This window comes from Apteryx rowi, unplaced genomic scaffold (assembly GCF_003343035.1).
Source record: "Apteryx rowi isolate R43461 unplaced genomic scaffold, aptRow1 scaffold_66, whole genome shotgun sequence".
NCBI lineage: Eukaryota > Metazoa > Chordata > Aves > Apterygiformes > Apterygidae > Apteryx > Apteryx rowi.
The window spans coordinates 86314-114171 of NW_020450938.1; the positions used below are offsets into that span (position 1 = coordinate 86314).

The following is a 27858-nucleotide window of genomic DNA, read 5'->3' on the forward strand; positions in this document are numbered from 1 at the left end:
CGCGCCTGCGGCCGCTGCCGCCGCGCCGCCTACTGCGGCCCCGAGCACCAGGCCCTGGACTGGCGGCGGGGGCACCGGCGGGCCTGCGCGCAGCCCGGCGCCGCAGGTGGGCCCCGCGGGGCGGCGGGGGAGGGGGGGCCTTTCCGGCGGGGACCAGGCTCAAAACGTGGTGCGGTGACAAGCCGTGAGGCGATAAACGTTAATGCAGCCGCGGCTTTAGAAGAAAGGCTCCCGCTGGCTGCATCGCCGTGTGGTCGTTGCGCCTGCTGTTTGCAGAGCGTTCCTTAGGAAGGGTTGCCAGTGCAGAGCCAACAGTCCTCAGCATGCCAGAATTCATCAGTTAGTGGTGTAAGGGCCTGCAAAGGAAAGAAAAAAGAAGCTTATGTCTTTTACATTGTTTTGTGATTTGCAGAGAAACCACGAATGATTCTTTCAGAAGCTTTTCTTCTGTTAGAATTTTACTTCAACAACATTAGAATTTGGGATCTTTGTTTTTCCTGGAAGGCTAATAAATTTAGAGCATACCTTTGGGTTTCTTTCAAAGACGTCTTTCTGGCCTTCTTATATCATAAAAAACTTAAAGAACATAAACTTATTTTTTCCCTTTGCAGGTTACTTTTAAGATGGCTTATTCATAAACTGTAAAGGAGCATACAAAGTTGATGCCTAAAGGGATACTGTGAAGATCAGTAGATGAGAAAAGTACCTTTTACAAGTGTGCTATTTTAGAGTCCCTTTTCTTTAAGCCATCTGCTCTCCCACTGTTATTCTCATAYTTGTTTGCTCATAGTTAAAGGAATACGTACTGAACACTTACAGCTAGAAACCTGCTGTAGTCATGATTTTATTGAAAGTTCTTTTTTGGCTTTAGAAGTATCAGGTTAATAATGGTGCGATGAAATTTGGTGTGTGTGAGGTGTCTCTGTCTGTATGTTGCAGGATGCTAGTCCCTAAACTTTGATTATGAGAAGTGGAAATAAACAGTAGGTAAAAGCTGGAATTAGGCAAAACAAGTTATGGATCAGGTGTTTAAAACATATTTATTTAAACAGTGAAAATTTGAAACATGTAAAAACATTTAATTATCCCCTCATTCTTATAGAAGGTACACTTGATGCATTTTTTAATAACTTTGCTCACAAATACAAAGGGAAAAATAAGAAAAATGGTGTAGCCACAAGGCATTGGTTGCATGCTTGTCTTCTGTGAATATGCTAGTTAGAATGAGGTATGTACAGAGCTGTAAAACTGCGTTTTTTTCTTAAATGCAGCTCCTAACACTGTTCAGTCTGTCCTCTGTCACATGAATTTACAAAGGTTGAGAGCAACTCGTCACCTATTGTAGTTTTCTACTGTGGCTAAAACCAAATCTGCCTCCTTTTACTTTAAGATCAGATCTCTTTTAGCAGTGATGTAAATCCTTTTTGCTCTTGCAATGTTTGTGCTGTATTTTTAAGTAGCTACTTCTGGGAGAAGAACATGAAATATGGGATGACATTGTGAAATAGTATCTACTTTCTGTTTTTGCAGGTGATTTGGAGGATGCAGTTCCAGACCATAATGAATTCCTTTTTCCAGAATATGAAATTTTGATAGAACCTGAGGAACCAGAATCTCCTGCTGATAGCAGTGTAGATCCTGATGATGAAGAAGGAGCTGTAGATACATCAGAGAACTCAGACAAACAAGAGGAACTCAGAGCTACAGGCAGTGCAAGTAAGAAATAAGTGATGCTGCCTGAAATTCTTCCTGGTGCAGCCTGTATTGCATCTGTAAAGTGTAAAATACTGTGTTATTTTGAAGAGTTCATTGTAAACTGCTTGTGACAAAAGGCTTATCTGTGGTCATCTGTGATGCAAACAAAAACCTGCTTCCATAGTCAAGCTATTTCTGTTAACTGTGGCTTSTTGTTATGTGCTGCTGTCTTGCACAAGTCTTTTGTATGTATCCCATAATATAAGTTGCTTTTGTGGGGAGACTTGCTGAGCAATGGGTAGAAGAGTGACTAGTTTCATAGTCTTGAATTACTGTTCTAGATTGGTAGCGCCAAATTCTCCTGCCATCTGTTGAGCTGTAGGTTTTATTTGGTGAGGTTACTTGAAAATACTTTTATTATTTCTCAATACAAGAACTAGGAGACATCAAGTATCAGGTAGCAGGTTTAAAACAAATGTATTTTTCACATGAGGTATAATGAGTGCTGCAGCTCTTGTCTTACAGTCATGTGGAGGTCAGAAGTGTTGGTTCAGCAGTGATCAGGTGGAGTCATAGGCAAACTCCCCTAATGGCTCCCCCCAGCCCCTCGGAGCTGTCAGAGCAGCTGTTGCTGCAGTCGAGCTGCAGATAGCTGGGAGCGTACTGTATCGCTGTGTGCTTCCCTCAAGTGAGAAAAATAGGGCCCTGAGTGTCTGCTTCTGGCTACTGTTGGAGACAGAAGATTGAGTTAAATGGGTTTGGCTTCATCTGGTTAAACTTTTATGACAAATACTTAATAAACCTCCTTGTCTGTGCTGGAGGAAAACTGCTTTGAGGAGACCTTAATTGACCTTCAGAAGTTGAAGTGTAGGCCCTTTCCCTAAAATATTAATGATGTGTTTTCAGCTCCCCACCACAGGGGCTTTGCACGGAGCTGGGCTGTAGGAGCGTGTGGTGTTACAGGGAAAGTTGCTTGGTTCCTAGCTGAATCTTACGGAGGTCTCAAGCTGTCTAGAGATTGCTCAGTGCTCTGCAAGGATGTGAGCCAGGCAGTGCTGTTGGCAGGGATATAAGAGAAGCCTTTCAGTGATGGAAACTTACTCTGGCACACACACAGCTCAGGTGGCCTTTTTAGGTGTCCGATTCAGAACGTTCAGCAGTCTCACTGATCCCTACTGAAGGCCATAAACTTTGGTAAACTGACTCCTCTCCCTCCCTTTCTAACATTACAGGATTGAAATCTATGTTTAAAATGCTACAAAAACTAATAAACGGATGGGTGCATGACTGAGTCTTACATTTTTCAGAAAGAAAAGAAAAGGTCTTTGATGTTTTGTAATTTTTTTATTTGAGTGTTTTACCCTGGGAGTGATTCTCAAGGGCAAAATGCACTTACAGATACAATACTGTCTTTAATTTGCGGCCATTTGTGTTAGCTGGTAATCTTTCATGGGCTTTTTCTTGCTTAGATGAAGCATTGGAATGCTTAGATGAAGAGACACTGGAAGCAATGGCAAAACATGAGACTGAAGACGACAAGATCTTCCAGAAGTTTAAGGAGCGAATAGCTGCAGAACCAGAGCAGGTCAGAACTTACATGTTCTGATGCAGCATTTGGCTGCATCTGCAAAATGTTTCACTGCCTTACCTACCTGCAGTTAGAAATGGCTATGGGGATACCTCATCATCCTCTGCATGCTTTAACCAATGTATGCTACTGTTCTTTAGATGCAGAAATTGATTTGTGATGAAGTAAGAATTTAGCACCTGCTCATCTAACTCAGACAGAAATTGGTCAGGATGACCAGGCACAGGGGCATTAAAGCCAACATGAGGGGGGCATCTGCTGGCCTGTCAAGTGGTTCTAGCAAAAGAAGAGGAAATATCGCCCTCCTGCTGCCACCTTCTTGCATACCCTGGCCTTTGGCCCTGTTGGCTTTCCTTCTCACCAGAACCAAAACTGCGGAGAAGAGCCATGTCACTCTCGCCATTTGCGGGTGAGAGTGACATGGGTGTCATCTGACACATGGGAGTTGGTTTGGCTTTTGTAAGGCTGACTGAACGAGTGATGGGTTTAAATTTTCAACTATTTTTTTAAAAAAAAAAAGCTCCCCTCCCCCACTATTACTTGCCACCACAAAAGGCAAAAAAAAATACTGTCAGAGAAAATACAGGCCTAGATCTATAAAAGTGGTGGAGAAAAAAAGAGATTCTTGCCACGTCTTACCTGGTAGCTCAGGTATTAGGGTGCACATTCAGAAAGTAGGAGACTTTCTTTCTGTTCACTCCTCTACTTGGGGTAGGTGCATCACCTGCCTCTGATGATCCACATACCAGCTGATCCCCACCAGTGTCCTGTTGTTAATGCCTCATTTTCTATACGAATATTTAAATAGTAACCAAATAACAAAGGATATGAATGTCCGAAAATACCTCCATCTTGGACATTAAGACAGTCCCCTTGCATTTAGGCCATGGGGAAGAACTGACTTTTGTCTGCATCCATTTTACAGCTTTGTGTATGTCAGTAAATACCAATTTTATACCAAGGTGAAAAAGACAATCTTGAGAACTTAAACTCCTGCTCCATTTCAGATTATTAGATACTGCAGAGGAGGAGAAGGCCCCATCTGGGTGTCAGGTGAAAATATTCCTGAAGAAAAAGATATCCCAAATTGCTCATGTGGTGCCAAAAGGATATTTGAATTCCAGGTATGTAAATTCATCTAAAGATAATATAGGTACTGTAGTTCAAACTTAACAGGTTCTAATTTAACTATCTCACTGTAATTATAAGCCAATATCTGTAAAAGTTGCCACACAATAACTATGCTAAATTGTATAGAGACCTTATTTACTAGTATAACTGCCGTTTCTTATAAGACATACATTCACATATAGAAAGTAGGTTTTGATCCTGATAATTTGTGTGATCCATAAAATGGTGCAATTGTGGCTATGGAACCATCTTGTAAGTAATAGGACTCTGGTATTGTTTCTTTTAAAGAAGAAGAACATTTCAGGATGTGAATTGGAAGTACACCTAGCTGGAAGTATCCAGGTAGGTGTAGAATTTTAGATGCTAGAAGTGTCCGTACAGGGAGTACACTTCATGTCATGAAAAGACAAACAATTTAGTTACGAAGATATTTTCAAATAGAAAGAGGTTTGTTTATAAATCAGACAACACTTAGTCAAATGGAACTTCTATTGGAGAATGTTTTAAAAATAGATGTGTGCTTTTACTTAAGCTGTTTATTGCTCCTTAAATAAATAAACAGAGCCATGCATTTGATTTCTTGTGCATCGACTACAATGTCTGAGGGAATCCAAATATATTTAGTTTGAACTGCCATGTTATTAAATAAGCTTTGACTGGGATATTGGTATGAGAGAACATAAATGAAGGCAGAACTTTCTTAGGGGAAGAGAAACGGTAAGAAGGTAGGGAGTTAGTTGTGGCCTGTCTCTAAACTCTTGTTTTTCTTTGAAGATTATGCCACAGCTACTGAACCACCTGAAGGTCGACAGCCTTGGAGAGAGCATTGACTGGGGAACGCTGGCGGTGTACACATGTGCCAATAACTGTAATGAGGGGAATCAGTACACTGAGGAGTTCATATGGAAACAAGACTTCTCTGCAGGGTCTATGTAACTTCCATCATGTTACTAAGTTGAATCATCTAAATCTAATACCTTCCTTGCTTCAGTGCATCTGTGCACTTTGCAAACAGGTAATGGAACTGATGTCACTGATATCTTGTAACGGTGATAAAAATACTGAGAAAAGTGGACCTTGGCAGCTGCTTTCCTGTGTTCCAGTGGAGCATTTTACTTCAGCCTGCTACTGAAACCAGATGCTTTTTTTCAGTAAATTTCACCTCAAATCTTGCATCATATCATACAGCATAGTTCTGAATGTTTAAATAAAGATGAAACACTCTTGGAGTGGTAGAGGTGTCCTTTGTCAGTGACTGGACTTTTAGAACTTAAACTGTTGTCTGTCAAGATTTTCTTCGTGCTGCTCAAAAATTAATTCACAGGAAAAGCAGATTACTGTAAGATCACCAAGTGCTTATGCTCAGGAGGTGTGTAGAAGTCCTAGCTAACACAAATTAAGGGTGCCTAGCCTTTTGGTACATAACTTAAATCTCCTGCTCTTTTTCAAAAGGTACGCTGAGTAAATTGGTAGCAGCTATTATACTCTGTGSTTCAGTGGTATTTCAGGATAAATTGCACCAAAATTGTTCCCTTAAGTGTTTTATCTGACTTAGGACCAATAGCAGAGTTTAACAATCATCTACTGCATTGGACGGTCTGATGCAAAAGTAGTTTAAACCAAGGTTGCTATAATAGAACATGTTTTTATTGTTGCTTACTACTTGTAGCAGTAGATTTTCAAGTTGAACTGTACCTTAAGTAAGTCCTCCATCATTGGTGAATTTTAAAAACAACTATCCTCTGCAGGAGTTGCTCTGATATTTGACTGCTTTAGAGCTGAGGCATGAGAAAGATAAAACCACCATACTGAATTTACTGTGACAGTTGCTTAACTACTTGTATGGCTATAGCTAGATCAAGCTCTTTTTTTGTCTCACTGTAGTATTTACTTCAGTTACTTATTCTCTTACCCTGTTTAAAGCATTCATGCCTGCTCACCAGTGATTCCAGTGCTGATTTTACATAAGCCCTGGGCTCACTGTTGTTTTATGACTGTTTTCTAGGTTGTTTTATTCCCACCACTTTAGATGGTGGAAATACTCCAGTGAGCAGGCAGGGTATGCTTTAAGTATAAGCTGTCTGGTCATCCTGGAACTTAATTTCTAAAAGGGTGGTTTTAACACATGGTGCAGTTAACAGACCAGGCAACAGTATGTATGTAACTCTACTACAGCTCAATTGATTTTAATGAAAAGCATCCCCCAGTTAGTTAAAGCTCAAAGATTTCCTAGCAGTGTTTGCAAAATTTTGCAGACTAGCTGGTAACAGTTGCATATTTGGAGTCCTGCAAAAGCAGGGACAGTGATACAGTTGTCATGTTCAGGAGCATTCAGGAATATTCACTGACTCAAACAGCACAAAATGCTGTGGCACCCAAATACTGCATCATCTTTGGTATCTTGAACTTATTCTGACAAAGGTAAATTATTAACCACCACCTTTCTGGTAAGATCAATGAAACCAATTGTTAAAAAGCCCAGAGACACAACTGTATGCCACTGCAAGGGAAGTAGAGAAGACTAAGAATTTGCAAATGGAGGAGGTGCAAGCCAGCCATAGCTTCATCTTGTCTGGGATGAAACACAAATTTACTTAACTAAAGAGACCATGGTTACATTTGGGTTAGTTTTAGATAAAAGCTGTTTGAAAGAATCTGGAAGTCACAAAAAGGTTACTATTAGTGGAAATGCACTGCAGGAAAAAAAAAAAAATTATTTTTAGTTCTCAGCCTGTTAAGCTTCAAGCACAGTTAAAGGGAAGATTATGTACATACTGACTGTTTGGAAGGGCTTTGACATTTTACAGGAACACTAATATAGTGAGACTGTCATAGTTTGTAAAATACAAAAGTAGTAATTTAAAGAAATCCTAGAAGCTAAGCAGAAGTCTCTTGTTCTGATTCAGTCAAACATAGCTATTTATGACTTGCATAAATCCCATCTGTTGAAGGTGAAGCAGTACGTACTTAAACAGGAACTTCTTGATACCGTAATCTCCTTTGCTTTAAGATACTAGAAATATTCAAGCTAGATGTTGCCAAGGATATGACTGCTGGTAAGAAAGCCAGAACAAGTCATTTACAGTAGTGCATGTGCTATTGAAAAAATCTGGATCAAATAAAAAAAGTTTTCAATGATGTATTTCACTCTACCAGTTGGGTAATTTTAAAAATCATTAAGACAGTTCCCATACTTGTATAAACAGGGTTTATTGTACATGTGGGGCTGAAGGGAGGGGAAGAGGAAGTATATATATATTATATATGTACAGTGAACCATTTGCATTAATAAATTTATTCTGTCTTGCTTAACACTGGAAAGAGGGAATGTGTCTGGCATCAAAAAAATTAAAATTGAAAAGATTTAAAAGCTTAAGTTCTGAAAATTATAAAAACCATGGTTTTATGGAAGGAAGTTAAAACATATATACATGGCAATTTAAGTGGTTTATACACTGAGTGACATGGTTGGGTTTGTCTTTCAAACCAATTTATGGATTTTCTATTAATAAAACTGGCATTAAAACTATTTAAAAGCTAGATTATAAATAAAACTTGGAGGGACTGCTCCAGGAACAGCCCAATAAAGCAACTCACAGTAACTCAGTAGATGTAATCAATAATACAATTCCCCTTGAGTATCAGGGAAATAGGCACTAACTGGGAAACAGTCCAAGTCCTGGTGGTGCAGTTTCAGCGAAAGTCCACCTCTTGTTACTGCTGTGCCATATGCAATATCTTTTAAAATGTACCCCCGATTTCTCTGAAATTCGTAGAAACTGTTACGTTGTCTTTCTGAATCCCTTTAAAATAGGATAGATGTTTTCAAATGCTTCATAGATTTCTGCTCGGACTTTAGCACCTAGAAAAAGGGAGTGCAGTTATTCTGTATCTTTCTCCAGAGTCAAATAATACTTAATTTTAGTGTTTATAGTGCTTACCTGAATGCTTCATCTTTATGTAAATCCTATGCATATATAGACACACACACACATATATGAGTCCCTGTTTTTACTAATTGATACATTTTCTACACATTTCATATAAACCATACATTATCAGCCTTCTCACTGTATTCTGATAACTGATAAACTTTGAACMGGACTTTCATTAGCATCTTGGTGTCTATGTTAGACCTGCAAATGAGATGTTCCTCTACATATAGAAGTTCTTGAAGAGGCCCAACTACAAAGCATAGCCCCACAGGATGTTTCTAAAGAAAGGCCTTTGACCTGTGGAGCTTTCAAGAGTATGAACATTGGGAACAAGATCTGAAAATGGAGGCGGTTTCAGAGACGTGCCACTCGCCATGGTGCAGGGACTTGCCCCTTTTGTATGCAAGGCTTGCATTTTTTTTTTCTACATAGTGAAACCCAGTGAGAGGGGAAATGAAGGGTGGGCTTGGAGTGCCCGAGGGCGAGTGTCTCCCCTTCCTTGGCTGTTGCCAAGGAGAATGGCAGCAGCCTCCAGCCAAGCTGTTAAAGAACAGCTAGCCTAGTCGCAGCTACCTAGCACACAGAAGCACATCTTCAGATTTTGCCAGAGAAGTTAAATCTGCGCTCTTACGGCTTTTTCGGTACCTGTAGACTTGATGAGGCATCATGATCACTGGTTATATGAATTTACCCAAGTATGTTTCATTTGTTTTCCGGGTTCTCATCCGTAGAGCACTGTACAATCTGTTCTTTCTCAGTACCATCACCTCTAAAGAAAAGCAACTAGCAAGATAGATAGATACTTTTGATACTGTTATGTGTTCTGTGTAATACGGTCTAGATCTAACCTACCGGAATAAGATACTGTCTTGACTTACCAGTTAAAACCACTTTTCCAGAAACAAAAATAAGCAGAACAATTCTTGGCTTGATCATTCTGTAGATTAAGCCAGGAAACAATTCTGGCTCGTAGCTGTAAGAGAAGAGAGTGACACTGATTGTATAAACGTGCTAGCAGATAGATGTCCCAGTCTTTCACCTGTCGGACTGTAGGAATGGAAAGAGCAGATACAGGCTTCACCAACACTTGGGTTTGCATCGGGCAACATAATTACACCAGAGGAAGGGCAGTGATAGAAACAAAGATGCCAATTTCCCTCTGGTGCAAGGGAACAGTCTGAACAGATGCCACTCTCTAGCTGGTCAAGTATACAGCAAGAATGAAACATAAGCAAACCTTTATTTACCTGCTGAACTGCTGGTGTGTAAGTACCAATCCTTCTAATCTGATGGGAAATTTCACATCACAGCTCCCCACCATGTTCTGAATTTTAAAATCCAAAAATTTTGCTGGAAAACCCAACTTCTGGACAACTCTAGCATACTTCCTTGCTGCCAGTCTGGACTGCTCTTCACTGAAGGGAGAAAAGGATATCCATTTTATTCCCTTTGTATTACTCGAAGCAAACCACATTAAACTACAAATATTTACTTGTGTAAAAAGTGTTGAGGTACAGTGGGGAAGATCACAAGCCAAGTTTTTACATCCAAAATTAACAACTAACATTGATTTGTATTCTAATTTTGATACTAAGATCCTGAACATGATTAATGTACTCACTGTCTATGAGGCAGAATACAGTAAGGTATAATTATATCATTTGCGCTCTTAGAATATCTACCCGAGTTCCTCTAATAAGCCAAAAGTTTTCTTCAGTCTTCAGTGTAGAACAACTTTGAACTACTGCTGGAAAATGCATGTTCCTACAGAAAAACTCTGAAACTCCTCTGCCTTATTCAGCCAAGGCACTCAAAACCGGGTTTATCACAACTGCATGGCCTTACTTGCTTTGGCAGAACTCAGTTTGCTTCAGTTTTGTAAACAGCTGAAAATCTCTGGTCGGTTCTAAGGCAGTACAGGACAATTTGAACCTCAAGTGTCACCAGGCAGAGAAAGCGTTTCCTGTATGGCTCTGTTCATTCACCTCTGCCCATTAACTTATTCCTTTTGGACTCCTGAATGAATCCAAATGAAAGGAACAAGGGGCAGAATTTCTCTCCTGCCCACTGGAGTTAAGCTTATGGTTGGTTTTCAGTTCTTATGCTTCACTGGTCATGTTAAGAACAGATCAGACTACAGGGACCAGAGACTTGGATCTCCTGGTGAAATAATGAAATTGGGAAGCAGCACAGGTACAAATAACAGTGTTTCTAAACCACCATGCTACAGTGGAAAGACAGTCTGAATCAGTTTTCTTATAACAGGCTACTTATACCTTTTTGCTCCAGTGCACACCATTTTTCCAGAGCTGAATATAAGTGCAGTAGTACGAGGTTCTCTTATTCTCATAATAACAGCAGCAAAACGCTGAAATGTGAAAGTTGAAACTATTAGTGATATATTGCTGTGATAATTTGCATATTCCAAATTTGCATATTCTCAGTAGCATTTTATATTGTATTTCACAGAAATACTAAATCCAAATATACTTGCGGATCATGCATGACTGGAATATTTCAAGTAGCTTCAAATACACAGACTTAGAGGTAGAGTCAGACAGGAAGGGTATTTTCCATTACATTCCTATTTTACTAAACTCATTTCCCATTACTTTACATGTGATGTATAAATAATGCTAACATTTGCAATATAGAGAAGACTACATCTTGAAAAATTAAGCCTTCTTTCCCACGTCCTGAGATTTGATCTGTTGTAAACAGGATGGAAGACTACATGCAAATGTTTTATGATCTATTTTGTCTCTGTATCTTAAAAAAAAAAAGGACAGTGTTAGAACACTGCTAACAGAACATCTGGAAATCAAACTCAGAAGCCATGTTCGTTGGAAATGGAAGTCACCTGAACCACCACAGTAAAACACGGCAGCCCAGTTTGCTCTAGCTTTTTATTTTAAGCACCTCTACCTCCATTTACAAATATTCTCAAACTCTTTGAAAGCAGGAGATACTGAGAACTAAGCTGGGTGTATACACGCACACACACCCATTTGCCTGTTATATTTAACCTGGACCAGTTCATCATGCAGCTCCATAAGCTCTTTTGCCGACATAATTATGGCAGTAGCGTGGGCTACCTAACAACACATTTGTCAGACTATGGCTTATATGATACAGCCAAGCAACATCTTTTTGATAGCTAACTGTACTGACTAAAAGTCAGGCGTGCATTACATAACCCTTCTTTCTCCCTGCTGTGCAAAACAACATTTCATATTGATCATTCCAGCCTACGAGTTTTACATAGCCATCTACTCCCTAACTTAAGAATTACCATAACAGGCTCAAATTTTTGCTGCACTCAAACCTTACTCACATGTAATTATGTAACAGCATCATTGATATAAACTTAATGGTACAGTAACAGTTATTTCTTACATATGCCTGCATGCATGCCTTTAATCTTTGAGAGCTGAGTTCAGGTAAACTGTAGCAAAATCCTAYATTATTAAAATGAAATAAAACAAGAAAAAATCATACACCCAAAGAAAACTGAAGCCTTCACAAGGCAAGTCAATTCAATTACACAGCATCTAAGCTTTCATTAAAAATAGTGTCTAACTGCTGTGGCTGCAAAGGTATGAAAGAAAAATGAAGCAACATAATTTTCTTGATTCAATGCTCCTGGGCCTCTGCTGCTGTTCACTTTTCCAAGTGTAAAAAAAAAAAAAACAACCCCCCCCCCCCCAAAGTTAGTCTTCAGTTTTCCAAAACTGCTGTTTGGAAACAGTGGACAACTTTGAAATAGACAGGCAAAGATCAGCTTCATTTTGCTCTTCCACCAAACGTAATTATCATGGGCGGAAAGACGCTGGGAGCATTGCGGGACAACATGAAGGAATGGAGCCCAAAGGGGAAGTGAGACTGTAAAGACCCAGTTACTGTGCTGCAGCCACAAGAATTCCAGGGGAGCAGCCAGGCAGAGGAAGCCACAGCACACAGAACAGTCGTGACTCTGGCAGGAGCACAGAAACTGAATTCTTCCTTCCTTTCTCCTTTTTAGGGGGGAGATAACATCAGACATTTCAGGCTAATATGAACTTTCCGACCACAACTAACAAACATGTCCGTGTGAGTAGTACTCGAGGTGAGCTCTACATCCAAAAACTTTGCCAGTGTATTACACTGTTGGTTAGGTTCCTCATAAATATGTTATGTTCTTTCTAAATATAATAAAATATGCCCTAGTGAAAAACACAGCTACATCTGCATAAAAATGCTTTTTACTAATTCGAAGAATGGTCTAAGTTTATTAAAGATCTTTTTTTAAGCCCTAGTATAAAACTGCATATATAGGAGGATGGTTTTTTAATCTAGCTATGACAGCAAACTACATTCAAAACCTATGCCTTTGTCATACCTGTTACAGGATGAAATCTTTCTCTTACCTTGGGGTTATATTCAGCATTTCGGGCACGAAGCGCAATGGTTTTTAGGTCAAGTTTGCAACCAAGATTAACCGTGGACACAATATTCCTGAAGACAGTTCAGAGAAATGTATTAATGAGAAAATAAATAAATTTAAAAAATGCATGCTTTCTCCCCATTTTTAATCATGTATGATTTGTTTTATCCAAGTGCTGCACTGAGCAGTCTTCTGGCTCAAGCTGTACTCAGCAGAAACGCTTTTTTTAGGGCAGTTGCTCCTAAGGCATGATTGTCAATTCCTCCTGTTCTGCCAGCTATTATGAAAAGTGTCTCATGAGACAAATCTCTACTTCAGTTTGGCAGAAAAAACCTCTTGAGATTGAGAATCCCCATCACAATCAGGTGAGCTGCTGGGAACAGGAGAAAATGAGGCAGCAATAACACTACCCGAAATTTTCCTTGGTATGCTCTTTAAGGAGGAAGAAAGCCAATATTCTGAAGGGGTGCAGGACTAAGCAGGAATGAATCCAGAAGTGAAGCTCATTGCTATGTGATAAAAAGATGGTCTCTAGGAAACTTAAGATCTTTGGAAACTTSTTTTATAGGAAAAGTCTGCAACCTAAAGGTCCTCAGTGGAATAAAAACKAGGAACCACTCTTCCACTGCAAAATTCACCCTGATTCTCTTTGGGCCTTCCATAATTTGACATACAAGTCTCTTTACAGCTAAAGCTCACTGAAAATATTTTCATAACTGAACCTACAACACTAGTTCTATGTGTTCTTCCCTAATCACAAACTCAGCTGTAGTAATGAACTAGAAAACAGAATGCGGAATATTAAGGAAAATTTCAGTTCTAGTTGCTAGACAGTTTCTTCCCCTCTACCCTTTTAATTTCTTTTCAACTGTGATAGTTCATGTATTCAGTTTAATACCTAGAGTGCACTAAGCTAAAAGTTAGATTCTGCTAAATAAAGACATATATGACATTCTGCACTTGGGTGCTTAAATAAAGAATATATAGTTTACAAACCACTAAGAAACTGTTTCTATTAGTAAGTGGCTTAGTAACAGAAGCTCAGCTTAAAAAAAAAAAAAAAGTTACTCATATGCTAAAGGAGACCCACAAGTGAATTCCGAGGACCTTTCTTCCCACTAAGACATGGTACCCAATTCCTGATGGGGCTTTGCTCCCAAGCCTTTAAAAGGCTACTTGAGAAAGGACATACTGCGCCAGCATATGGCACACTCACTGCAGCTGTGGCACTATCCCAGAGCTCTCGGATGCYGGTGTTGCAGGAGTTATTGGAGTCATCGGAGTCATTGGAGAGGGGTATAGAGGCGTGGTTCCAGGTAAAGGGGCTGTGGTAAGAGTCTGTGAGTGGAAGAGCTGGGGTGTTTGACCAGACGTTCCCTGTGTTGCCTGCTGCGACGTAGATTGCTGCGCTGCTTGCTGCTGTTGCTGCTGCTGCTGTCGCTGCTGTTCTTCCAGGATGGACAGACTGTTGGTGCTCTGGACAGGCTGTGGTGTCAGTCCTGTGCCATATGGCATCATTGGGCTAAAAATTGGAATTCCTGGAGTCATTGCACCCTACAGAAGAAAACATAAAAAATAAACTACAGATCCCACTGACTCCATTTTGTCTTTAAGAGAAAAAAAACTTGCTAAAGAGTCTAAAAATAAATTAATTTAGTTATCATATCAAACCAGAGGCATAGCGATTCACTAAAAAAGCCCCTAAAAATACAGTTCTTCCAAAAAATGAAACACTATCTCTACTGATCTCATCAATTCTGTTACTGCTCTCCACCAGCCAGTGATGCTGGTGCATTTCTCACACCACCCTGCAAACATACTCAATTCTGACCCACAATTTTTACTTGCAATTGTTTGAATGAAGACTCTACCCATGATACCAAATGTATTCATAGTACAGCTACAGTGCGTAATAGACTATATAAGGGACCTAATTTAAAGGGTTTCAAGGTCAACCACCAAAATTATTATTTCTAACTTCTTGCTCGTGTTTCAGCTCAAGAGAACTCCATATATTTGCATGTTTCTTAAACCTCTGGATATACAGATTAATGGTTTTAAAATTAGGTTTTACACTAATATTATTCTGTATCTAGTATAGTTTTTCAGATCTGCAAACACAGAAGCTGTAGAGATTACATCCAAGAAACCCAAAAAACACTTTCACAAAGTAATTCAGATCACAATTGCATATTAAGCCATTCGCTTTTACCTGAGGAGAGGCTAAGCCTTGAGCATAGGGTGGCAAGCTGTTGTTCTGATCCATGATCCCAGTTATTTCTTTGGTGATGCCAGAAATATTTCCTTCAATTAAAATGAATTTCAAACCCTAAAGGGTTTTTAACCCTTTAAAGCATTCCAGCAAAGTAGTTTCTTAGCCAAGCTCAAAGCGTTAGGAAAACATCAGCTCCAGAGAAATGAGTGTTGAGAGCTTAAAATACTAATCAAAATCTGAAAAGAAAAAGCAGTATCTTGATAATAAGATCTAAACAAAAGCAAACCTATCAGCTGCTACGTTAGCTAAGAGATATCCATGCGCAAATATATACAACAAATATATACACACACGCAATCTGTAAAATAACCTCTTTCTGGCACTTTAAGGAACCTCTTCAGTCTGCTTCTGTTGAAGTCTCCTGGAAGGTAACCTGCCTCACACGAGCAGGCCCTGAAGATTCAGCAGGATGCACAAAGGTTTGCAGAACTGAACCCTCATCTGCAAACAACTTAAGCTGCTAATGCTCATTCTACTCCAAGCTTTGCTTTATTTGGAAAAAGTAATGAGTTTTTAGAATTGAACTCCACTAACTACTAACCAAGATGCTTGAAGTCATTCATTGCTGGTAAGCCTCTTCCTGCGCAATTGTGAGGCTTGGGCTTCCAAAATTTTTTTTCTATAGAAAAGCATTGCTAGTCAAATCAGAAATAGGAAACCCTCTTCCATCCACTTCTGTAAAATAAAGCACTAACATGTTTCAACCAGTAACAGCATGCACTTTACGAGAAAGAGAGAAAGAAGTTAAAGTCAATTTAGGGTGTACTTGTGAAACATGTGCAAGCTTTTTGTATTTTTTAAACATCAATTAAACTATGCCTCTGTTATGGTACTATAGAAACAAACAATGCACATGGACAATTGAAGTGTCATACCTTGTTACCAAATGTTTTTTTCATTAATTTATGGCTTTTGGTACTAGCTATCTATTGCTCAGAAATATTCAAAGTCATTTTTAGGTCTGAGGTAGACCACTCAAAAATCTGAAGAAAGCCTGTTCAGCCTTTATTTTTTTAAAGTATGAGAGCTCAGAATTACATTAATAGAATGCCACAGCTAAAAAGGCAAGAGTGTTCTTTTTTTTATTGTGATCACAAGATATATTACATTTACCCTCACTGAAGGTATCAACAGAACATCCAGATTTCACAGCTTGGGGGTGGGAGAGGAATATTAAAAGCGTTAACATCACCCGAGAAGAAACAAAGCCAAACAGCTGTCCTGCGGAGGAGTTAAGACTGTTTAAGAAGTCTAAATACCAGGCATGCCAGGACCCGCAGYTCGGACAACACCTACACAAAGGTCCGCCTTGTAACCCCCAACCACGGCTCGCTCTGACCGCCACTAACGCTTCCCCAGGGAACAGAGTCCAAAGGCAAAAGGCTCCCACGCGAAGGCCCCAGCCCCACCTCCCCCGAGCCCCTCCCGGGATCCCCGTTACCGCACAACCGGCGGCAGAGCGAGGGCCTTGGCTGCGAGCTGGCCTCCCCTCGGCCCCAGCGGCTGCCGGCCTCGCTCTCGCAGGCCTCGCAGGGCCGGGCCCCGCCGCCCCCGGCCCTTCCCGCCCGCACCCCCCACCCGGAAGGCCGCGGGCCAGCACCGCCCCGTCACGTGGGCGGCCGGTTACAGCCCCGGCTGCAACCGCCGCCCGCAGCAATTGCACCCAGCGGCGCCAACGGCCGCCGCGAAGCCTGCCCCAGCGCCCCGGCCCGCCGCCGGAGGCCCCCGCCGCGCCCCGGTAGCCCAGGCCAGGCCCGGAGGTCCTCGGCCCTGCGGCGGCGCCCGCGGGGAGGTGCGGGGCGAGCCCGGCCCCACGGCGCCCGGCCCGCCCCCGCCCCTCCCCCAGGCCTGGCCCGACCCGCACGATCGCGGCCCCGCCGCCGAGCCCCCGCCGCTCGGCTCGGCGCAGCGCGGGGCGGGCGCAGGCAGGGCAGCGGTAACGCGGACGGTACCTGCCGCTCCCCGCCGCCGCCACCCGCCGCCGCGCAGAGCCAGCGGCCAGCCGAGCTGCGCCCACGCCGCCGGCGCGTCCCGATCGCGTCACTTCCGCCGCGCTCCCGCGCACCGCCGCCCCCCCTCCCGCGGGCCCGTCCGTACGTCTGTTATCCGCGCAGCGGCCGGTCAGTCGCTCCCAGCCTGTGTTTCGCTTCGGCGTGCCTGGCTTCGGTTTCAGACCTGGAGAAGGGCTCGCGTGTCTGAAAGCTCGCTTACTGGCCCCTGGCTATGCTAATCATGGACGATTTACCGAGAGCTCGTGCCCCTAGGAACAGCGCACGGCGCTTCTGCCGCGGCCCCTACCTTGCAGCACCACCCACGGCGCTCTCGCGGGCACCGGCCTTCCCGGCGCTGCGCACCCCGCGCAGCTCTGCGCCCTGGGCTACAGAACTGCTGTCCTCGCACGTCCCCCACAAGGACTTCGGCAGCGGGCTTCGCGCTCTCCCCCGGTCGGAGGGACACCTTCTCCACTCGAGGACCGCGCGTCCCCGCGGCATCTCGCTACTCCCTACGGCTCCCCGCCGGGCATCTCCTCTCCCCGCGCTCCTGCCCCAGGCCTTCCCACTCCCTCCTGCGCTGTGTCATGGTGCCAGGCGCTGCACCCCACTCCCCATTCCAAGAGCCTGGCATGCGTCCAGTTCCTTCTCATCAGAGGATTATCTCCGTGTGCTCCCCTCCTTTCCAAACCGGGAACCTCAACGCTGCCCTGCTTCCTGCCTGCTCTAACACGAGGGGCTGCATGATTCCCTCCTTGCTGCTGCTCTTAACCTGCTTTTCTCCAACCCCAGGCGCTCCAGGAAGACAAATGGCACAGCCCCCTGACCTCGCAGGAGCTAACGACGGCGCTAGACGTCGTGCCCGGGTAGGGACCCCACCAGACACAGCAGACGAGGCTCCCCAAGCTGGGGGAGCTCTTGCAGGACTGGAGCCGCGCGGGGACAGGCACAAGGGCGCGACCCACGGAGCCCACAGCTCGCCTGCTCCTGGCGGGTGGTGAGAAGGAAGAGAGATGGGAAAGGAAGATGGGAGCCGCTGCATTTTGCGGCAAGGCACCGGCCCGCGGCTGGAGCTGGCTGGGGAGGGGGCGGGCGGCGGAGGGCTGCTGGCTGCCAGTCGGGGCGGCCGCACTGCCCAAGAGCACCGCTGCCCGCAGAGCCGGGCTGTCAACGGCCGCCCCAACGGCCGCCGGACCCCGCCCCCGCGGACCCCGCCCGGCCCTGGGGGCGGGGCGCCGCCCGAGGCACACGAGGCGCGGTGGCCTCCCGCGTTCCTAGAGCGTACTTACCGCGCGGCGGCGGCTCTCCAGTTCCGGTTCCGGTGCCGCCATTTTGCCGTGAGACAGCAGCGAGTCGCTGCTGGGATGCTGTCCACCGCCTGCTACGCGGAGCCCAGGCCCGAACTGGGCTACCGGCTCGGCGCGCCCGTGCAGTACCGCTTCTCGCCCTATACCTTCAACGGAGGGTGAGGAGGCGCAGGCTGAGGGTGGGACGGGCTGTGGCACCCCCTTCTCGCCGGGGCCCCCGAGGAGGGTGGCGGCGAGGCTGGTCTCCCTCTTGCCGCCCCTGGCCTTGCGTGAGGGTTTGTCTCCCCTTGCGAGCGCTTCTCCGCCGAGAAAAAGGGCAGGACGGGGGAGGGCCGGGGTGCCCCTCCTCCTGGCCGAGCATCCCGCGGGGTCTTGCTCCTTTTCGGGTTTCTGACATGTCTCTGAGGCCGTTGTTATACTCGGGCTCCCTGAGCTTTATGGGTCAAAGTAAGCACGTTCCTTTCTCAACAGGGTTGTTTCTTTACAACGGTTTAGGAAACCTGTGTAATGGTCATGTTACCTCCTTTTAAATCTGTAACTGCGTTGATAGCTACCTGGTCATAACTGTTACAGGCAAATGATATTTTACTGACACTTGCCCTCAGGTGGTGTCAGGCTGTGGCTGGGGTGGTATTTAATTTTTTTCATAACGCTTAATTGCTTCTTAAGGAATAGCTGTTTACTTACTATTTAACAGTAGCTCATATACAGCTAGTTATTTGGGAACAAATAATATATGATAATATCAGACTAAAAGAGTGTTGATGTCTCAGTGTGACGATTTGATCGTTAACACTTGGCTGGACTTCTGCTTGGAGAGACAAATTCTTCTGGGAGTCTGAATCCTTCCTCATCACAGGGCATCTAAAACTGTTAATCCATTGTTTGTTGCTCTTGTGCTGTATAGAACCCAGTCATTACTAAGTTTACTCAGTCTGTTGACAAAGCAGAGAATAATGTGCATTCTGTTCAATGTGTCACTATCTCTTTCCCTCCAGTCTTGATTTGCACATAGGGAAATGTATAACAGGAAGCATATCAAAGAATATAATAAGATGCTTGACAAAATTTGAGTCTGGATAGAGAACTACTATCTTGTCGGTTCCTTTGTTGTGTAAGAAAATACTTGTGCTAGGAATCATGATTATACAAATACTCTCCTTTCAGGACTGTGTTGGCAATTGCAGGAGAAGACTTTTCTATCGTTGCCTCTGACACGCGACTGAGTGAAGGTTATGCAATTCACAGCCGGGACAGTCCGAAATGCTACAAACTGTAAGTCTGAATCTTGTAAGAACTGAAACTGATGAAAGGTCTTGGGTATTGAAAAGAACTAGCGTTTCCATTAAGCAAAACTTTCAGGGATTGCACTTTCAGGGATACTGAGTAACAGAGTTGATTTGGGAATTAAGGGGACTCTTTTGTTATACTGTGAATATGACTGGATTTTTTGTTGCATGCTCTTGAATCTAGCTGATGACAGAACTTTTTTAGTACAGTATTAAATTTCATCTGTAATGCTAGCTAAGTGCTTTTTTGGCTGGATAATCATAGGAAATTTCATCTTAACTGTCGTGAAACTTATTCCTGTAGTAAATAGTTCTGCTTCCTCAGGACACCTGGTGTTGGCACACAAGTGTGCCCACCACTTTCAGCATACCAGTTGTCCTTTGTCCCTCTAGTCAACCATCTGGCACTGGGCTGTTTATTTTAGAAGAGGTAAACCTATCAGTAGTTCCATTATTGAACTTCTTATGCTCATCTTGCCTAGGTAGCATTGCCTTGGTTTAGAAATACATATTGCTTACTTTCTTTTAAATGTAGCTGCCATCAGCTGTGTTAATAAGCCTCCTGGTGTTGGTACAAGTTCATACGAACTCGTTTTTCTCCTGGGTAACTCCTGACTATATCTTTGACTCTTTGATGCTGAATTACTTTGGAAATTACTTTGGTACAATCTGTATGCTGCAAATGATGGGTGGTTTTGGGTAATGCTAGTGACAGAGATTTCAATTTAGATTGTTTGTAAATGACTGCTAAGTCTTAATCCTATAAATAGTGTATGAATATTTATAGATTCTTACTATTTTATTACAATTTAAAATTCAAGCGTTCATTCATGTAGCTCTTTGCCCAATCTCAAAATATTTCATGAAAGCTAACTAACCTGCCATACCTCTGCAGCCAGATAACCTCTGTTGWCCCGATACAGAAAAATCACATAAAATGTAACATTTACATTACTGTTTTAAAATAATAGTGCAGTCCTCTGGCCAGATGGAGTAAAACTGGGTTGAGTGATCTTGCATAGTGGGCTCCCCACCTCAAAACAGTTCCCCTGGCAAGACTGAATGGTATTAGCTGGGGTTAGGAGTGCATGGAGAAAGTAAGAATTTCTTCTTGTCAGCCTCGCCACTGAAGTCAGTGTATTGAAGAATGATATCCATGTAGTTCTGCCCTTAACGAGGCCTTTCCAAGGTTATAGGCTGCAGTTCCTTTCTATGAGCGAAGTACTTGTTACTACATTTTAGAAAACAGTTTCTGATAGTGTTAGAGAAACTGAAAAAACACTTGATGTTTTCATAATATCCTATGTTTAAAAAAAAGTTGTGTAGTTCATACTAAATCTAAAATCCCATTGTAACTTTACATTTTACAGGACGGAACAAACGATCATTGGATGCAGTGGTTTCCATGGTGACTGCCTTACACTTACTAAAATTATTGAAGCAAGATTAAAGGTAGATAAATATCTTAATGTATTTAGAAATTGATAATAGCATCACATCCGAGGAGACCAATAATATGATATATTTAAATAACAACTTTGCTGTTTTTCCTCAAGCGTTTGTATCATAATTATAGCTGATTTGCTAATGAAAGATCAAGCAGGGGAGATTGCTGTGTTCTTACTAAATGTAACATCACAAATTTAACTTTAAAAATGGAAGAGTTAGAGGGGATAATGTTAACTGAATGTTAATCAGGCAGCGTCTAAGATTTCTCTGAAGTTTTACAAAGAATAACTTTGACTTGCAAGAAGACTTTGCATTTATACTATTATGTTTTCAGTAATCTTGTAGATGTATTCTAGTTAATAAACCTGCTTAGCATTAACTTACTTTGGGGTGAGATTAYAGCAAATATGATTCTGATTATTCTGAGCATAAAATTTAGTGTGTGACTTTCTTCTTGGATGTGCTGTACCATTTGCAGATGTACAAGCATTCCAATAACAAGACCATGACTACTGGGGCTATTGCAGCAATGCTGTCTACAATTCTGTATTCTCGGCGCTTCTTTCCTTACTATGTTTACAACATAATTGGTGGACTCGATGAAGAAGGTAAGGCTTGAAACGCCATGGAAAAAGGAAGGCTAAATTTCTACAGGTGAACAGGTATCCTTTTACATCTTGAATGTACTGATGGAGTAATGAAGTTTACATTCCTATTCTTAAAACTTAGCTTTAGACATTACAGTACTTGCACAGATCAAACGCATATTATACATCTGACTTGTCTCTTAGTTTTCACTATTAACTTAATCTTCCATTTTTGAAGAGTCTGAAAATCTAAAAACTACGCTGTAGTTATTTGATTGCAGGTGAAATCTGTTAATATCACTTATCTTTCATATTTTTATCTAGAGTAGAAAACCTTATAATAGCTTTGCTGGAATTCTCAAATGCATCTTTAAAGGAGATGTTAGCAGTAAAATTGTACATATTTTATTCAGGCTTTTCTTTGTGTGCTACAGATCATTAAATATGAAGGGCTACTCTAGAGGCAAGCTTCTATAGAGAGATTTTTTTAAATGTCACCTAATCTCTGTTGAAAATCATAGCTTCTACATGGACATTGTAGTTTAACATACAGCCCTTCTGGGCCTACTGAGCCCTTGTCCAATGATTTGGTTGAATTGCTAAAAGACTGTGTTCTGGCTTTCAGCAAGAGCTCAGAACTGGTCTTGTTTGGATAATTTCAACCATTTCCCACAGTTTGTTAACATGTCCACATAATATAGAGTCTGCATAATAGTATATCTCAGATTATGAGGGTGCTGTAGCATGTGATGAGAATCAGAGTGCAGGCTTACCTGCATGGTCTTAGTTTAGGTCTAGCAAAATTGGTTAGCTTTGATTTAATGTTACTTTCTGGATCTGTGCTAGCTTTCTCAGGCTACTTGGAGACCTGTACTGTGCTGCCCAGTGTACTGGTCAGTTTATTAAATCAGGTGCAGCCTGTCTGAATGGAAAGAATGAGCTTGACCTGGCATTGTGCCTCGACTAGTATTTCCACTTGAAACCCTGATGCTGCAGAGTTACAGTATGCCTGCGTTTCTGATGCCTGCATGAGCTACGAAGACTTGCACAACCTGGCCTGATTTCAGAGGGAAGTGTGTAAAAGCCCAGAGCATGATCCCTGGTTCTAAGAAGGCAAGGAAGAGGCACTTAAGCGGGCTCTCTGGAGGTAGTTCAAGTATTAAACAACAACTAAAGTGCCTCTTTATTTGTGCTGACCCTAGAACCAGCAGAGCTGTTTGTGCAGCACTGTGCTCTAACGTGTTCTGCTCCTGCTTTAGTTATTCTGCATCAGGAGATTTTTTCTGTGGTAAGTACTGTTAAAAAAAAAAAAAAGTCTTTTAGAGCACGGTTATAGCTTAAATCTTGAAGGTAACTTGCATACTTGCATATAGTGCCAAACCACAACCACAGTGAACCTTCTATACAAAGTATTGTCTGAATGTACTGAGGTATTATCTTGTAAAGGTTTGTTGGGATCTGTGGTACTCCAGAGACTGCTTATGCAGATAAATAGTTTCTGATGTAATTCTTTATCAGTATTGAGAATCTTTCTGGATTGTGATTATGTACTTTTTTTTCTTTTTTTCTTAAGGGAAGGGAGCAGTATATAGCTTTGATCCAGTAGGCTCATACCAGAGAGATTCTTTCAAAGCAGGTGGATCAGCAAGTGCCATGCTGCAGCCCTTGCTTGATAACCAGGTAATTTTTTTTTAATGACCGCAGTAAAGATTTGTGGCGATCAGATTACTGTTGCTTTACTTTCAGGGTGTATTACTGTAACCTTTTGAGAGAAGGTTTAAATGTATTACAGATAGGATTGTTAATCTGTAAATTTACAAATTGGGTGGCTCTACCTTCTGAGGGGAAATCAGAAAGTGTTGCCTTAAGATCTGTTTGGCTTTTTAGTGTACTACAAACAGTGGATTGGCTCTTTAAAATACAATTAAATATTTAAATTGTGCAATTTCTTTACATGTGTGCAATTCTGATACTGCTAGCCCTTTGAGTTTAAAAAGTGGGTGAGAAGCTTCTGAAGAAATAGATCAATTTAAATCTGAATGTTGCAATGCCTTGTGTATGCTGAATATTAGCAGGGGGAAGCTATACTTGCTTTGTCCTGGATCTGCCTCCAGTTACTTTTAGTAAGAATATCAGTATTAAAGTTCTGGTTCTGCAGCTGTAAACTGTATGCCATTACAGCAGGAATACTTCTGCCAAATTTGGGGTTCTAAAACAGACCAACTGTTTTATCTTTAAGTTGTCTAAATCTGTTCATTCTGATGCAGAGACTAAAGCAACTTCTAGCTAGCAACTTTCATGTTAGATGGAACATGATTTCTTTAAAATKAATTTTCATCTTTTCTTAGATTGGCTTCAAGAACATGCAAAATGTGGAACATGTACCTCTGACCCTGGAGAAGGCTTTGCAGCTAGTTAAAGATGTCTTTATTTCAGCTGCTGAGAGAGATGTGTACACTGGTGATGCGCTTAAGATTTGCATTGTCACAAAAGATGGAATTAAAGAGGAAACTGTCCAATTACGGAAAGACTAACTCAGTTCACTTACAAACATGTAATCTGTGATGTATAACTATCCATATTGTGAAGACATTTGTCTTATTAAATTTTTTCAAAAAGTTTGACTAATGTAATGCTGAATGTTTTCTATCTTTGTTACAAATTATAGTGTTTCTTTAGAAACCAAGGCAGTTTGTGGTAAGGGTGATACTAAGTGTTAAAGGTAAGGGTGATACTAAGTGTTAAAGGTAAAGAGTTTGGTTCATCTCAATTTATTAATCTAATTTCAATGTCCGTTTAGTCCCCTGTTCACAATACCTTGTGCTACAACTTGGGGAAGTGTAAAGTTACTGAAATTAGTTTGACAGACTTTTGTGATAATGCTCTCAAGTTGGCCTTGGTCTAGAGGAAAGCTTTTGTTGTGTTCCTATTGCTTTTTCTGCACTTTATAGCTTGTTTTTCCTATTATCTCCTGCATCTTTCTGACATGCTGTCCTTGCATTAACCTCCCTGCCCTTATTTATAGAGACTGTAAATCTGAATCATCTGAGATGGGAGGTTTACACCTTATAGTAGCTGCAAAAACCCAATTTCTATAAGAGGGGAGAATGCTAAAAGGAATCTATAGGAGTTGAGTCCTGGACTCTGCATCTGGGCTTACCTCTACATATTTCTATTTGATTAACGTTGAAAACTTAAAGCATCACCCTTTTCTGGCTACTGATGGAAAATAAAATAACTTAGCATGGAGATTCCTTGACTGCCTATTAATGTCTGTGGGTCTTTTTTAGTCTTACTACTGCTCCACTTTCTTGGGAAAGTGCATCAAGTGTGAACTGTCTCATGTGCTGTATAGCCCCACTGGAAATTGGCTTGAGTACTAGGACCTTCGGAAAAGCAAAGCTGCATAATCAAAGGCAAAATAAGCTTCTCTTGCTCAGGTGTCTTTTCAGTCTATAACCATTTAGAAAAGGACATAAAGAGCATCTCTGTGCTTGAGGTGACATGCTTTAGAAAAATTTTGCTTAGTGTTAATTCTTGTCTCCTGCTTGGAGGTAGCTGACTGCCTTGTGCGCAGCATTTCAGGTCCTGTGCATTTTTCCTAGCTCTGGCTAGTCTTCACCAGTGATGGTAATTTCAGGCAGTTTAAGTTACAGGTAACTTCTTGAACCTCAATAGTCACACAGCCACTGCATTTAAAACAAGTTTAGATGTGTTTAGGAAAGCCAGTGAGTGGGAATTTGAGCAGTTGCTTTTTCTCGCTGTTTATGAAAACACTTGACCACTGGGTGCCGCTGTTGGCCCATGTGAAGAGCAGACATCTCTCATCCGTAGCTGATCGGATGGGCAGTAAGGAAGGAACAGAGCATCCCAGTCTGAATAACACTGAGGCTGAAGTCACTGGATTGTGTAAGTCAGAACTTCCAGGCAAACTAACATAACTTACAGCAATGTTTAACATTATTTGCAGAAGTCACCTTAAATGGGCAAGGTTAGTTGTATAAATGACTGGGTGGCTGTATGTTGTTCCTTACTGAGCAGACTGAACAAAACACAGTAATTCCAAGAACTGAAAGCTTGTGTCTTTAAAATGCAAATGAGCCATACCATGTTAAACTCACATTCTGGTACTTCTGTAAAATTCAATTAAAGCACCTTAAGCTTGGCTATATTTGATACCAAGTTTATGTTGGGGTGTTCAAGTGTTTTCACAGTAGATCATTATGGCTTTGTGCAAAGTTAGTGAAGACTAGTGAAACTGAATAGCATTCAAGTCCCCAGGGAGAAAAAAAAACCACGGATGGTAACAAGCTGCTGTGCCTACCTTTAGGATGGGCCTGTTGATAATATGCACGATCTAAACATTGATCAAGGAAAGGCAACAAAAAAGGGGAACTACCGAATTTGTACTTGAATGGGTTTAGTGTTCTTAAAAGATGCCAAGAGTGTGGGTTAGTTGCAGTGATTCAATTAAAAAAAAAAAAAAAAATAAGATGCTCTCACATTTAAGGGTAAAGTTTATATCCAAAATAAATGCATGCACCCATCGTGTGCAGCATGATTTGTTTTAGGTTCAAGTGTCCAGGGCTATGTCTGTAAGTTGTTTCAGAAGAAATACAAGATGATTAGAGTGKTTTTTAGGTCTCATTGGTGATCTCAGAGATACAACAGCAGCTAGTGGGAATACTAGTTTTTCAGCTACTATGTATCAGGGCTATCCTGTTGGAGCACTTCTGCAGATGAGAGGGCCATTTTGTGTCCTCTTCAGTCCTCAGTTTGCTGAAAAAMCAGTGGGAATGGAAGCTTTTTCACAGGTCCATTAAACTGAAAATACTAAATTCCTTTTATGGAAGGAGGCAAAAGGAGGTAGCACTCACTCCCAGTGTGGACAGGGTTGGAACTGATGGCCAAGGAAGGTATGTTTCCCAATATAGTATTGGCTTCCCAGTTTATATCTGTCCTGATTTCATCACCATTTGTGCTCAGAGTTGGAAGTTACAGGAGTGACAGAAGAAATGTAAGTGGAAAAATGTTTACAGGCTGCTCAGCCAGAAGTTACTTGCTTACTCATTAGTATTAAAACACATTCAAAAGTCACAGATGTCAGATGTTACTTAATCCACCAAGTTTTTAGCTTTTTTTTTTTTTTTTAAACAAAGATTGTCATCCCCTAGGGTTGGAAGATAGGAATAACTTGACTTTCTGCAACCCTGCTTAATTCTTTGCCTGTAGTTCCTGTATATAAATCAGGCCAATAGTCCTCTCACAGTAAGCCTGCAATGTGTATTTTTTTTTTTATGAGCACTTTGAACAATATCTAGAGATACAGAACTGTCTAGGTTGCTACAGTATAGAGGAACAGCTAGGTAAAGCAAATATAAGAATACCACTTATGCTTGCTAGAAGCAGAGATCTGGGTTTGGCAGATCTCTTTGGTCAGAGATTAGATATCTTTAATACAATTTTACATAAGAGAAAGGAGGGAGAGGGGAAAGTGCTTATCTTTTAAAACTCCTTTCTTATATTAAGCAAGTTACAAATATATGTATTTCAACAGTGAGCTGTACTGCAAAATTTGCTTGCTCTTGGAGTGAGCAGTTCTAGGCACCTTGTTCAAGTACTTGTAGGTTACAGGGTGCAACTAGAGCAAGTGCATGTTGCCGTAACAGCTCGCTCAGCTTCATCTGGAGCAATACTAAAAGCCACCATAAGATGGCAATAGTTAGTTGCTATCACGGGCTTCAGCGTAATTACACACTACGTGGGTAAAAATAGTCATACATACTTTACCAGTTTCCCACTATAACATGATTTGCAGGACTGTTTATTGAGGAGATGGGAGGCTTTATTTTGAGCTCAGCCAAATGTCAGCATGCTGTTGCTTATATAAGGGACTGTACAAGGTCAGAATAGGCCTTAAAGACTAGGTTTGTAATGAAGTAGACCTTGCTTTATTTTAGACACGTTTTCAGCAATATAGCTTATGCAGCAAATGCATTTTGTGTACAGGGGAGGGGTGGGGGGCTTGTTATTATGGGAAATGACAGTGCTTGGCAGTGCTTATATACTGCATATATGCTTCTAAAAATCAAATTCACTGTATCATCTGTGTAAGTAGGTATCAAAACGAGTTTGATTTTGCTTTAACTAAGAGCAAGATTTTCTTAAGGCTGAATCATAAAAGGTTG

At 41.8% G+C, this 27858-nt stretch overlaps 3 protein-coding genes and 1 long non-coding RNA gene across 9 annotated transcripts; 3 read left to right on the forward strand and 1 right to left on the reverse strand.

The window, feature by feature from the left end:
- Positions 1-6: 6 nt before the first annotated feature.
- Positions 7-5649, forward strand: PDCD2 (programmed cell death 2; the record flags this gene model as incomplete). The annotated part of the gene is made up of 5 exons (XM_026085119.1): positions 7-106; positions 1531-1716; positions 3165-3280; positions 4291-4407; positions 5189-5649. Coding segments are annotated over 5 exons (681 nt in total), but the record flags the coding sequence as incomplete, so codon positions are not given.
- Positions 5650-7538: 1889 nt separating this feature from the next.
- TBP (TATA-box binding protein) lies at positions 7539-17069 on the reverse strand. Of its 6 annotated transcripts, none has more exons than XM_026085114.1 (10): positions 16489-16591; positions 16161-16268; positions 15589-15722; positions 14985-15223; positions 13989-14326; positions 12756-12843; positions 10626-10717; positions 9597-9764; positions 9228-9322; positions 7539-8276 (listed from the first exon to the last, which is right to left on the reverse strand). In XM_026085114.1, the coding sequence occupies exons 4-10, from the start codon at positions 15036-15038 to the stop codon at positions 8197-8199; spliced, it is 915 nt and encodes a 304-aa protein (XP_025940899.1). In that variant the 5' UTR covers positions 15039-15223; positions 15589-15722; positions 16161-16268; positions 16489-16591; the 3' UTR covers positions 7539-8196. The 6 variants fall into 6 exon arrangements, 5 of the variants coding, with proteins under 5 accessions (XP_025940899.1, XP_025940898.1, XP_025940901.1 ...); XR_003256536.1 differs by lacking the exon at positions 16489-16591 and adding an exon at positions 8995-9132 and having other exon boundaries at positions 8189-8276; positions 16161-16450; XM_026085113.1 differs by lacking the exon at positions 16489-16591 and having other exon boundaries at positions 16161-16449.
- Positions 10724-12898, forward strand: LOC112975273. Its single transcript, XR_003256537.1, has 2 exons — positions 10724-12454; positions 12737-12898. It is a non-coding gene; the product is annotated as an uncharacterized LOC112975273 (long non-coding RNA).
- Positions 17070-18335: 1266 nt separating the features above from the next.
- Positions 18336-24303, forward strand: PSMB1 (proteasome subunit beta 1). The gene is made up of 6 exons (XM_026085112.1): positions 18336-18503; positions 19513-19620; positions 21005-21086; positions 21562-21691; positions 23244-23350; positions 24019-24303. Exons 1-6 carry the CDS (start codon positions 18403-18405, stop codon positions 24202-24204), a joined length of 714 nt encoding a protein of 237 aa, XP_025940897.1. The 5' UTR covers positions 18336-18402; the 3' UTR covers positions 24205-24303.
- Positions 24304-27858: the final 3555 nt, after the last annotated feature.